Here is an 11,072-nt window from a genome sequence, read left to right as displayed (position 1 = left end):
TACCCCCCCAGACACCCTGACTGACCCGCTCCCCCCCCTAACCCCCCCAGACACCATGACTGACCCGCTCCCCCCCTTACCCCCCCCAGACACCCTGACTGACCCGCTCCCCTCCTCGCCCCCAACAGACACCCTGACCCGCTCCCCCCCTTACCCCCCCAGACACCCTGACTGACCCGCTCCCCCCCCTACCCCCCCCAGACACCATGACTGACCCGCTCCCCCCCTTACCCCCCCCAACACCCTGACTGACCCGCTCCCCCCCTCGCCCCCCAAGACACCATGACCCGCTCCCCCCCTTACCCCCCCGACACCCTGACTGACCCGCTCCCCCCCTACCCCCCCCAGACACCCTGACTGACCCGCTCCCCCCCTTACCCCCCCAGACACCCTGACTGACCCGCTCCCCCCCTCGCCCCCCCAGACACCCTCACTGACCCGCTCCCCCCCACCAGACACCCCGACTGACCCGCCCCCCTCCTCGTCCTCGCCCTCGCCCTCGCCCCGCCCCAGACACCCTGACTGACCCGCTCCCGCTCTGTCCCTTTAAACGCGCCCGCCCGCCCCGCTTCCCCCCTCCGCCCACCCTCCCCCGGCGCGTGACGCCATTAGCGCGCGCCGCGCGGCGGCCCTTCCCGCCCGTGCAGCGTCGATCGTGCGCGACGGGCCCGGAGCGGCGGCTGTGGCGGGCGCCGAGGATGTGAGTGGGGCCGGGGCGGGGGCCGGGGCCGCGGGGGATCGGCGTCCATCCGGCCCGGCTGCGGCGCGGAGCGGCCCCGTCGCCGCGCGGGGATGCCGAGGGGAGCGCGCCGGAGCCGCCGAGGAGGAGATGGCGGGGCGAGGGTCAGGGATGGGGCCTCGGCGCCGCGGCCTACCGCGCCCGGGGGCGGGGAGGGAAGGAGGGAGGGAGGCCGGGCCGGGGAGGGGCCGGGCGGGGCTGGGCCGGGGCCTGGAGGGGAGCCGGGGCAGGGGGTCTCGGCGCTCCCCGCGGCCGGGGCGGCGGGAGGAGCGCTGTGCGGGCCCGGGGGCGGGCGGGCCGGCCGGCCGGCGGCGCCGGGCCTGGCGGAGGCGGCGGGCGGCGCGGGCCCCGGGGTGCGGGCTCTGCTCTGAACCGACTCTGTGCTTGGTCTGTGCTTTTCTCTCCCTGTTCCTCAGCCCGCGCCTTGGCTTCGCTCATAGTATGGCAACACGCACGGTGCGGTCAGCAGCGACAAGCCCTCGGTCCGCCCGGCGCCGTAACGTACCCCATGGCGTGCGAACCGGGACGCGGAGCTGGCTGCCCCTGCGCTCCTCTGGCCCTGCTCGCTGTAGTTAGCTTGGGCGAGCGGCCGTAACTTTGCAAAGAACTGCCGAGCGTTGAACCCTCTCCTCACACGAGGAAATCTTTTCCCCATTTTGCAAATGAGGATCTGAAGCAAACAGCCATTAAAGGACTTGCCTGTAGTCGTGCAGGAAGTCCGGGGGAGAGCTGAGTTTGCTTCCTTTGCTACAGAATTACAGCTCTCTTAAGAGTGCAAATCAACTCTTTAAAGCAGAGAGGTGTGTGTGTGAAATGACTGTTTGGCCTGTATAGATTGCTCTTAGATTTTCTGGTTTGGGGGTGGGTGCTGCAAAAACATTGACTTGTTAGGGATTGAGAGGTTTTTTGATTGTAGGAAAGAAACATGCCGCTTAGTAGTGCGTTGTTATACACCCTTGTGTGTGAAGACCCATGATTTTATTCTTTCCACATCTTCCAGTGAACATTTGAACACGTACAGGTGAACGTGCCCACAGGCTGTGTCTTTTAGGCTGAGGTTTCCAACTGAAGTAAGCTAGGCAAGTGGTATTCTTGAGGAAGGTACATATATTTTGATGGCAAAAAACCACTGGTTAGTTTGGAGGCTGCTTAAATGCTGCATGTACCATCATATGGAAGCTTGCTAAATGTGTGAACATCATTATATGGCTAATTTGTCTACTAAGTGCCTGTCCTGAGGAGTGGTGCTGGAGTGGTACCTGTTTAACTGAAGTATTACCTACTACTCCAGCAGCAGGCTAGGTAACAGCAAAGCATGTGCTGGTCTTCATCTGTGCTCTCTCTCTTCCCCCCTTCCAGTAGGGGTAGAACTGGAGCTAGCTATCAGACAATAATAGATAGTTTTGCATGGCTGAGCTGACAGCATCAGCACTGTCATAGTCCACAGATGCAGGAGAAGTTGGTGTGTAGGAAGAGATAACACAAACCTGGCTATGGTATGTTTAGGAGAAGAAAGGTGGGAAAAGAAATATCAAGTTTTTTGGTCTTGTGAGTCCAGAATCTTACCTGTTCTGTTCTTCCAAGTAAGTCAGCTGATCTCATGCAGTGGCTTTCAATTTTTGAACTGCAGCCCCCTCACGCTTTGCACTAGAGGCATAGAGCTGGTTAGAAATGTTGTGCAGCTGAATGATGTATACAGGTTTGCTATTCTTAGTCACTTTTGCAGCACCTGTGGAACAGTCCATGGACTGCCGCCTTACCACCACTGGTGTTAGAGAAGGCATTTTCTCTCCCAGCGAGCCCTGCCAGTGTCACATTTGTGTTGTGGGTTTCCTGTTCTCCATGCAAAAAGGCATGGTTGTTTCTTGACTTCTGGATCTGCAGAGAGCTGGGTTTGCAAATGTTCATTTGTGTTGCTTTTTGGAGTTGTTGTACTAGGGAAGATTGTGAAGCTGAAAATCAGGAAAGTGGGTTCAGCTGCTCAGAAATTATCTCTTCCCGAACATAAATTTAATTGCAATTTAGAGAACAAAGTAATTGCTTACCAGAATCTGACACCAGAAGCATGGAAGCAACCAAGACTGTTGGATGCAGTGAGCTGGAGAGGTTTTCTTCTTGTTAACTAATTTTGCCTGTGATGCATGCGGAGATAGAGATGTTTCCAACATCATGCAGTACTGTGAATATTCAATCCCACTTCAGCTAAGCCTGGCAGTTCAGACATGCTTGTGCCCACTCTTCATTTCCTGGATGTTTCATTCATAGGTAGATAATGGGTGTTACAGCAAATCAAACCTGACACACTCTTTTAGTGGTTATTATAACATAGGTTGGAGGCAGCTTTGTAATGCAGCTGTTAAACAATCCATGTGGAATAGTCAAAATGCAGCAACGTGTTTAGACATCACAGAATATGTGATGGATGTAGCCTTCTCATGGGAAACGTCTGGAATTCAACTAATGCCCAGTATTTCAGTGTTAAATAGTGGGGTGTTAAATTTGTCTCCTTTTGGATCTAGAGTAGAGGGAACTGATTGGGGCTAGATGAGGTCAGAATCCAGTTTAGACTTTCTGCTAAGAAGTTAAAGTGAGATCTGCTGTTGCAGCAGTGCAGCAAACTGGGCCCTTTAATCTGGTCTTTCCAAGGCTGACAGAGCTTTGGAAGCAGTTTGTTGTGGCTGAAAGCAGCCATAATTCAGTGGGGGGTTTTGTTCTTGACAACCCTTTCTTCCTGACAAATACATGCTATATGGCATAAACTGGCTTTGGAGAAAACCAGTGCTTACTCTTCTGGAGATAAGGCTGTTGTCACGAGGCATGAGCTGCATGTACATCTTGCAGTGAAAATGGATATCCTCTGTGCCATTTTTTTTGGTTGGATAATTAAGGTCTTTTGTACTTCAGTGAATGTCAAAATGATAGCTTTGGACATGGATGCAGACTTTTACATGAGGCACACAGTGCCAGTGTGAGCTGGCACAGAGGTTGGCTGTTAATGGCCGTGTAACTGAAGTACTCTGTAGAAGTCAATTGATGCCCAGTGTGCTGCCATTGTTGCAAAGCAGGTTTGTTGTTTTATGCCTATCTGTTAATTTCTTGTTTCTAAACCCTTTTATCTTGTCACTAGGCTGTTCTTTGGAGTTTATTGCACTCGATTAGGGATCGGTTCTCAGAATCAAGGAGTTAGAAGTGAGATTTGAGATAAGTGAGGCCCATTCGGTGCTGCTTTGGACGCCTCCGAAGGGGAAATGGAGTTATCAGGATTGAAAAAGAAGAGTTTGCTAGGACTCAAAGAAAATAATAAAAAATCCAACACTAGGTAATGATTCTGTCCGATTTTCTAGGCTTAACAAAACTGGGGATGTTATAGGGTGCTAGGGCTCTCCCAGTGAGGGTGAGGAATTGGAAATACACCTCTTTCTGCGTGAATTTCTGTATGTGAGAATTTCTGTATGCTATAGCTGTCTTCCTCAAAGCTGCTCTGTAATGTAAAATATTTTCCTTTTTCTAAAAAGTCCAAACTTGCCTAATGCTTTAACTCTGCAGTTACGGTGATCTTGAGTGACATTTGAAGTTCAATGTTTTGTGTTGCTGTTCTGTTCTTTGTTTGGGTGTGGGGGTTTTGTTGCTTGTGTTTTTCTATATTAAACAATGTCTTCTGCAATTTGTTCTTGAAGGGCTCCCTCACCAACCAAGCGCAAGGACAGGTCTGAAGAGAAATCAAAGGACAGGTCCAAGGATAAAGCAGCCACTAAGGAATCAGGTGAAAAGGATCGTGGTCGAGACAAGACACGCAAAAGACGCAGTGCTTCCAGTGGGAGCAGCAGTACCAGGTAGTTAGTTTTACAGGTAGTAACAAATTACAGTGTTTTCAGAAACCACCAGCTTGATTTCTGGTATGTTTCATTCCCTGTGTCATGGACATGTTGAAAGCTTGCATTGAGTTAGTCACAGTGCAGTTTTGTCTAACTTAAGGGGGTTTATTTTTTTTTTAGGTGTGAATTTTCTTTGGCTGTCTAGTGAGCTACGCAGCATCAGTTTTCATTGTTCTAACTCACAGTTGCTCTCTCCGTAATTATCAGAAGTTTTTCAGCCATTCTTTTTCTGGATACTCCACTTATTTTTATTGCTCCTCCATCACCAACAGGTCCCGTTCCAGCTCAACTTCGAGTTCAGGGTCCAGTTCCAGCACCGGTTCTAGCAGTGGCTCTAGCTCCTCTTCTGCCTCAAGCCGCTCTGGGAGTTCCAGCACCTCACGCAGTTCCAGCTCCAGCAGCTCCTCTGGATCTCCAAGTCCATCTCGACGGAGACATGACAACAGGAGACGCTCTCGCTCCAAGTGAGTTTTATTTGACTTTGTCATGGTTTAACCCCAGCCAGGAACTAAGCACCACACAGCCGCTCACTCTCTCCTCCCCACCCCCAGTGGGATGAGGGAGAGAATCGGAAAAAAAGTAAAACTCGTGGGTTGAGGTAAGAACGGTTTAATAGAACAGAAAGGAAGAAACTATAATGATAGTAATAACAATACTAAAATGACAATAATAAAAGGATTGGAATATACAAAACGAGTGATGCACAATGCAATTGCTCACCACTCACTGACTGGCACCCAGTTAGTTCCTGAGCAGCAATCCCTCCCTGCCCAACTCCCCCTAGTTTATATACTAGGCATGACATCACATGGTGTGGAATACCCCATTGGCCAGTTTGGGTCAGCTGTCCTGGCTGTGTCCCCTCCCAACTTCTTGTGCCCCTCCAGCTTTCTTGCTGGCTGGGCATGAGAAGCTGAAAAATCCTTGACGTAGTCTAAACATTACTTAGAAACAACTGAAAACATCAGTGTTATCAACATTCTTCTCCTACTGAACCCAAAACACAACACTGTAACAGCTACTAGGAAGAAAATTCTGTCCCTGCCAAAACCAGGACAGTCTTCTAGGAATTACCAGATCGCAGGTTAATTTCCACGTAGAATGCAAGATTGTGATCAGAATAGATTGTTTTCTGAGGACCATTTTCTTTCTCCATAATTTAGAGATCTGAATTTTGTTAGAATGCGTGTGCTTCTTTTGGTTACAATCAGAACATATGCCCTGTTAGAAAAGAGATTAAAAATCTCATTTTAAAGAGAGTGATTTTAAATACTACATTTTGTAGAGGCAGTTTTAGTTGATGTTCCCCCGGTAGTATGGGACTATACGGGCACTAGATGAGAGTAAAGCTCTTTGGTTCCTGTAAATTACAGCCAAGACTAACAGAAAAGTGAGGGCTGAAAATGGTGTATATGTGTGTATGTAAGTCTTATGTATAAAAAAAATAAAATGGGGCGTGGGGGGACAAAGGAAGCATTTTCCTGTAAGGGTAGGAATCGAACTGTGTTAATGTCCGTACAGTTTTTCCTCTGGATAATTCTGTAGGTCAGGTGCTGAAGGCTGATAAAATCTACTGAATTATTATAAGCCATTGTGGTGGTTTGGTTTTTTTTGGTTTTGTTTTTTTTTTTTTTTTAGTATATCACTCAATTTATGGACAGTAAGATTAGGAAGAAGCATAAATATAAATTTTCTGCATACTGAATTTTTTAAAGATTAAAATTATGTTCCAGATTTTTTTAATTTTCTTTTTTATGAAACTACAAAGAGATTGTGATATGCAGCTACCTAAATAGTTTTTTTAACCATGACATTTCTGGACCTCTGTAGTGAACAGAAGATACAGAAACACAAATGATTGGATCTGCTAATTTGCCTGGCTGTGGTGTGCTTTAGTGTTCATGTCCTCATTTTGCCTCTTTAATTGTTGAGGCAAAGAATGTTTTTTGTTTTAACAACTGGGAAATTCCTTGACTATGGCCAAAAACTTTATAGAAATGTTTGCTAAATTTGGTGTTTGTTACCGTAGTTGCAGTAAAGTTGAAAACTCACGAAAAAAGGCTCTCAAATTCCAGAAGGTTCTAAAGCAAAAGCAGACAAGGCAAATGCAAGTCCTGAGGTGTTTCTAAGTGGAACACCCTCACCACCACCCCAGAACTTCCTAACCTGTAACTTTTTGAGAAAAAAAGGTGCCCTCCCAAGAAAAATGGTGCTTTTTAATCATGTGATAATGACTGGCTTCTTGGTTTTGTCTTGCATGTTCCCTGAAAATGAAACATTTTCTGTTGTCAAAATCAGGTCCAAGCCACCCAAGAGAGATGAAAAGGAGCGGAAGAGGCGGAGCCCGTCACCCAGACCCACAAAAGTGCATGTTGGAAGGCTCACTAGAAACGTGACCAAGGTAATGGCATGCTCCCCTGTAATATCAAGCTTGCATATCTTCTGTGAAGACGTGTGAATGGCTCTTTTAAAGTTCTCAAAATGTTTTTTGTTGGTAGAGTGCTGCCAGGGTGTTGGTGTTGGAAATTCTTGCTTTGTGTCCAAATTGCTCAGTGAGGAAAATTTTGGTAGGATTTTACTGCATCAAATACAGTGCAGGCTTTTGAGACTGTGTGGTGCTTAAGAGGTCTGTCTGCTTTGTCAGTATTCTAGACTTTGTATGCTGCCTAACTAGGAAGAAAACTGTAGAAGTTGGGACAATAGCTGAAATTAGCTTGGAGGCATTAAGGGTATCTGGAGGTTCTTGATAAAGGATCTGAAGAGAGCTGGGCTGGCTTGTGTTGTCTTTGTTAGAATGTAATTTAAAGGCCTTCAGAGGTAGAAGTGTAGGGTGCTGAAAAAATAATGTGTTTTAAAAAATATTAACAATCACACCTTAAGAGTTTTCAGCTGAGGGCATAAGTTCTCTTTTCAGGTCCCCAAGAGGATTTTTACACTAGTTGTATTTTTGTGGCTAGTGTTGACATGCAGCAGTAATGCTGCTAGAACTTAAGGTTCGGAACAATCCGAGAAGGAACTAAATAGACAACAGCAGAGAAAGCAGTGGTAATCCTTTCCACATCTGGCCAATGAAATATGTCTCTTTCTGATGGTGGCATTGATTTAAAGCTAATCCAGTGCTGTGGATTTACTGCTCTGTGCCAGCCAGACCTGGTCAGTAAGCGTGATCTATGTCCTTAAGACTTGCTCTTTCTCTGCAGGATCACATCATGGAAATTTTTTCCACTTATGGAAAGATAAAAATGATTGACATGCCAGTTGACAGGCTAAATCCACACCTCTCTAAAGGTTATGCTTATGTGGAGTTTGAGAACCCAGACGATGCTGAGAAAGCCCTGAAACACATGGATGGAGGTAGGTATCAAATGCTGCAAGGAGGTTGGGTGCTTGTAAAAATCTCTGGAGCGGATGAGTTTGATCTGGAAATGAGTTAGAGGTGATAGGGAAGCCTTTGGGGAACTGATCTGAAATACTGTCTGTTTTCAGCACAAATGGCTTTGGCTTTTGTGTGGTTCAGGACAGATCCAAAATATTGCAGAGCTATTAAAACTGAGGGTTTTTTTTCAAAACAAACAGTAATAAAATTCTTGTGTCTGTGTCTGTGAAAATCTTTTTGGGTTAACATCTGAACTGAAATTTGATGGGATATTAGATGAAGAAGTCTAGTATGTATGTGTACTTTGTCAAAATAACCCCTGAGCAGGTAGTGGAAATAGCACTGTAGGCTGATTCATGCTTCAGTTGCTTGTGACAAAGCTGTGAGTTGTAGTAATGTGATGTGTAGATGTTAGCATTGGAAAAATACTTACCTCTTCCTGTTTCTGTGATTCCCTAAAAAGGCCAGATTGATGGTCAGGAGATCACTGCCACAGCTGTGCTGGCACCACGACCTAGGCCGCCTCCCAGACGCTTTAGCCCACCCAGGAGGATGCTGCCACCACCACCGATGTGGCGCAGGTCACCCCCTCGCATGAGGAGAAGGTGAGAGCTGCGACAATTTGCATTTCCTTCTCAGTGTAACACCATGTTATCACTGAAAGACTTGGCATGGGGGCAATTTCATCCTATTGGACTTGACTTTCACCTCCACATGACAGTAACACCTTTTGGGCATCAGTTGAGCCTGGATTGTACTTCTTAACTCCTAAGCGCCAGGGTGACATGCTCTGGGCTACACCCTGAATGCAGTCTGTCAGAAGTGTCAGATGCTTTCCAGCCTGTTCCCTGGAGTCCCTTCTGCATAAATGCTTCAAGGTGAAGTGGGAATGGACTTCTGGCTGGCAGAATGCTTTTGGCAGCCTGCTACAACTGCTTGCTTTTCTGAAGCCCTTGCACCTCCATCCCTTATTTCTACGAATGGGCACATGACCAAAAAGCAGTCCTTCTGCATCAGGTGAGCAGAGTACGCTGACTCCAAGATAAAGATGTGACCTGACATGCACGTGCCTGTTGTGTGGCTTCGGGCTGCCTGAACATGCTCAGATAAGAAGTCTTTCGGAGTCTTCCTCAGCATCTAGATGGGCTCCTCTGTCTTGGAAATTTTCTTAAACTCTTGCCACTAGTAAAAGTGGCTCCTGTTTGGGCCACTTGATTGCTGAAGAGCTTACCAACTACAAGTTTAAAAATGAGAACTAGCTAATATGGCACAAGATCCACTGCCTGTTGGTCCTCCTTTAGACATGCCTTTTACTGAGGTCTGGCAAATGCTAGGTTTGGCGTTCCCTCCTCATTGTTTGTTTTCTTCTCTAGTCTAACTTTTACTGTCCTGTTCAGGCTCTGTTAATATTCTGTGCCTGGAACCTTGGTGTCATACTGGTGGCCATACAGATTGATTGTAGCACTGAAGAGCTTGAAGCTTTACCTTTAGAGTTAGACTTCCTCTAAGAAATGTCCCTGCATTTGAAAGGTCTTATATAAATCCTTTCCCTGAATATCACTGTATTTCAGGAGTCAAAGCTGACCTTTCAGGTAACAGAGAATCTGATGTAGAATGAATGTGAGCTTGTTTTGCTTGAGGAAGAAGACAAGATTCTTGTCTGTTCTTTGGATATTAAATGTTCTTTCAACTTTCTAAAGCAGAGGAAGAGTAGCCAGAATATTCCTGCCGTGTAGTCAATCTTTGAATTGCCTTTTTCCTCTCTGGAGCTGGCTGTATTTTGCTGGAGTTCTTTTACCGTATTGTATGAGGATTTTTTGGAGGGAGGCAGGGAAGTGTTTTTGAAAAGTTGGTAGATGAGCTGACAAATTGCTGGAACCTGTTCCCCTTGTGTCCTAATGAAAGCTTTCTCCTTCATCTCTGTCAGGTCCCGGTCTCCTAGGCGCAGATCTCCTGTTCGCCGGCGATCAAGATCCAGATCTCCTGGACGAAGGCGCCATCGCAGCCGCTCCAGCTCAAACTCCTCACGATAAAGCAAAAAGACTGGACAGCTTTTTATTTTTTAACTTAAATCCCGTCAGACTAAATATTGTACCTTTTTTTTTATAATGGGTCTGGGTGAGGAGGAGTGAGAGAGAGATAATCCTGGCAGTGAAGGTAACCTAAGAGGAGAGAGCAACAGTTCCCAGCCAGTAGATAGCCTTTGCTGTGGGGCTTCTAGTTTGCTGGCATTGAATTGAAATTATTTAAAAATGGCTTTGATTTTAAAGGCTGCGAAAACACCTTTTCCAGATAAATGGAAGGAAAGATGTTGCAGCTGCTCCTTCTCCAGTTAGCAGGCTGCTGCTTGGTGATTTCTAAATGCTTAGCACGCTGTACAGACGAGCATGTAAATCTTGAGCTATTTCAGAAACCCTGTATAGTAAGACAGGGAGGCATTTATCTTGATCTCTAGGTGCCAGCACAGGACTTTTCAGAGCAACTGGAGTCCAGATCTGCCTGAGACTTAAATACCGAGTTGTCGCTTTATTCCAATTCCCGAACAGATTATTAGTTTCTGCAGAGTAAGCTCTTTCTGCAGGTAAAGCCCTTCTGTAACACGTATACCAGGTGATCACCAGAGAAACAACGGTCCAGCCCACTGAACATGATACTGTAGAAAAGAAGCTGGAAATCTTAAGAACTGGTTTGTAGCTGCCCCTGTAAGTCATTTCTTTCACCTTTTCTTAAAGGGTTTTGGTAAAAACTTCCTACACGACCCCCCAGTGAAACAATGCAAAAGCTTCTGCTTCTGCAAATCTCAAAATTAGTGACTGAGCATCAGCCCCTGGAAAAACTGCAAGGCAGGGAGGGAGGCTCGGGGCCGCCGTGCTGGCTGGATTCACCGGGGTTCACATAGGGAAAGGCAGAGATTTTACCACCTGTTGTACAGTCAATACTATAAAGATTTTTTTCGTTTTGTTTTGTATCACTTTGTAGCCTTTTGGGCCATGTTGTGTTTGTACTTGTGTAGGACCAGCGACTATTGAATAAAAGCAGTAGGGTTGAGAACAGCCGGCCTGCCTCGCTCCCTTCTCCAGCC

General features: G+C 46.7%; 1 protein-coding gene across 4 annotated transcripts; it reads left to right on the top strand.

Moving 5' to 3' along the window:
• Nucleotides 1-604: 604 nt before the first annotated feature.
• Nucleotides 605-11,043, top strand: RNPS1 (RNA binding protein with serine rich domain 1). Of its 4 annotated transcripts, none has more exons than XM_069809543.1 (8): nucleotides 618-700; nucleotides 3,867-4,058; nucleotides 4,417-4,572; nucleotides 4,887-5,078; nucleotides 6,913-7,015; nucleotides 7,815-7,968; nucleotides 8,454-8,595; nucleotides 9,918-11,043. In XM_069809543.1, the coding sequence occupies exons 2-8, from the start codon at nucleotides 3,988-3,990 to the stop codon at nucleotides 10,021-10,023; spliced, it is 924 nt and encodes a 307-aa protein (XP_069665644.1). In that variant the 5' UTR covers nucleotides 618-700; nucleotides 3,867-3,987; the 3' UTR covers nucleotides 10,024-11,043. The 4 variants fall into 4 exon arrangements, with proteins under 4 accessions (XP_069665647.1, XP_069665644.1, XP_069665646.1 ...); XM_069809544.1 differs by lacking the exon at nucleotides 618-700 and adding an exon at nucleotides 1,122-1,539; XM_069809546.1 differs by lacking the exon at nucleotides 3,867-4,058 and having other exon boundaries at nucleotides 605-700.
• The last annotated feature ends 29 nt before the right edge of the window (nucleotides 11,044-11,072 follow it).

This window comes from Haliaeetus albicilla, chromosome 22 (assembly GCF_947461875.1).
Source record: "Haliaeetus albicilla chromosome 22, bHalAlb1.1, whole genome shotgun sequence".
Classification (NCBI taxonomy): domain Eukaryota; kingdom Metazoa; phylum Chordata; class Aves; order Accipitriformes; family Accipitridae; genus Haliaeetus; species Haliaeetus albicilla.
This window is presented reverse-complemented; position numbering and strand designations above follow the sequence as displayed.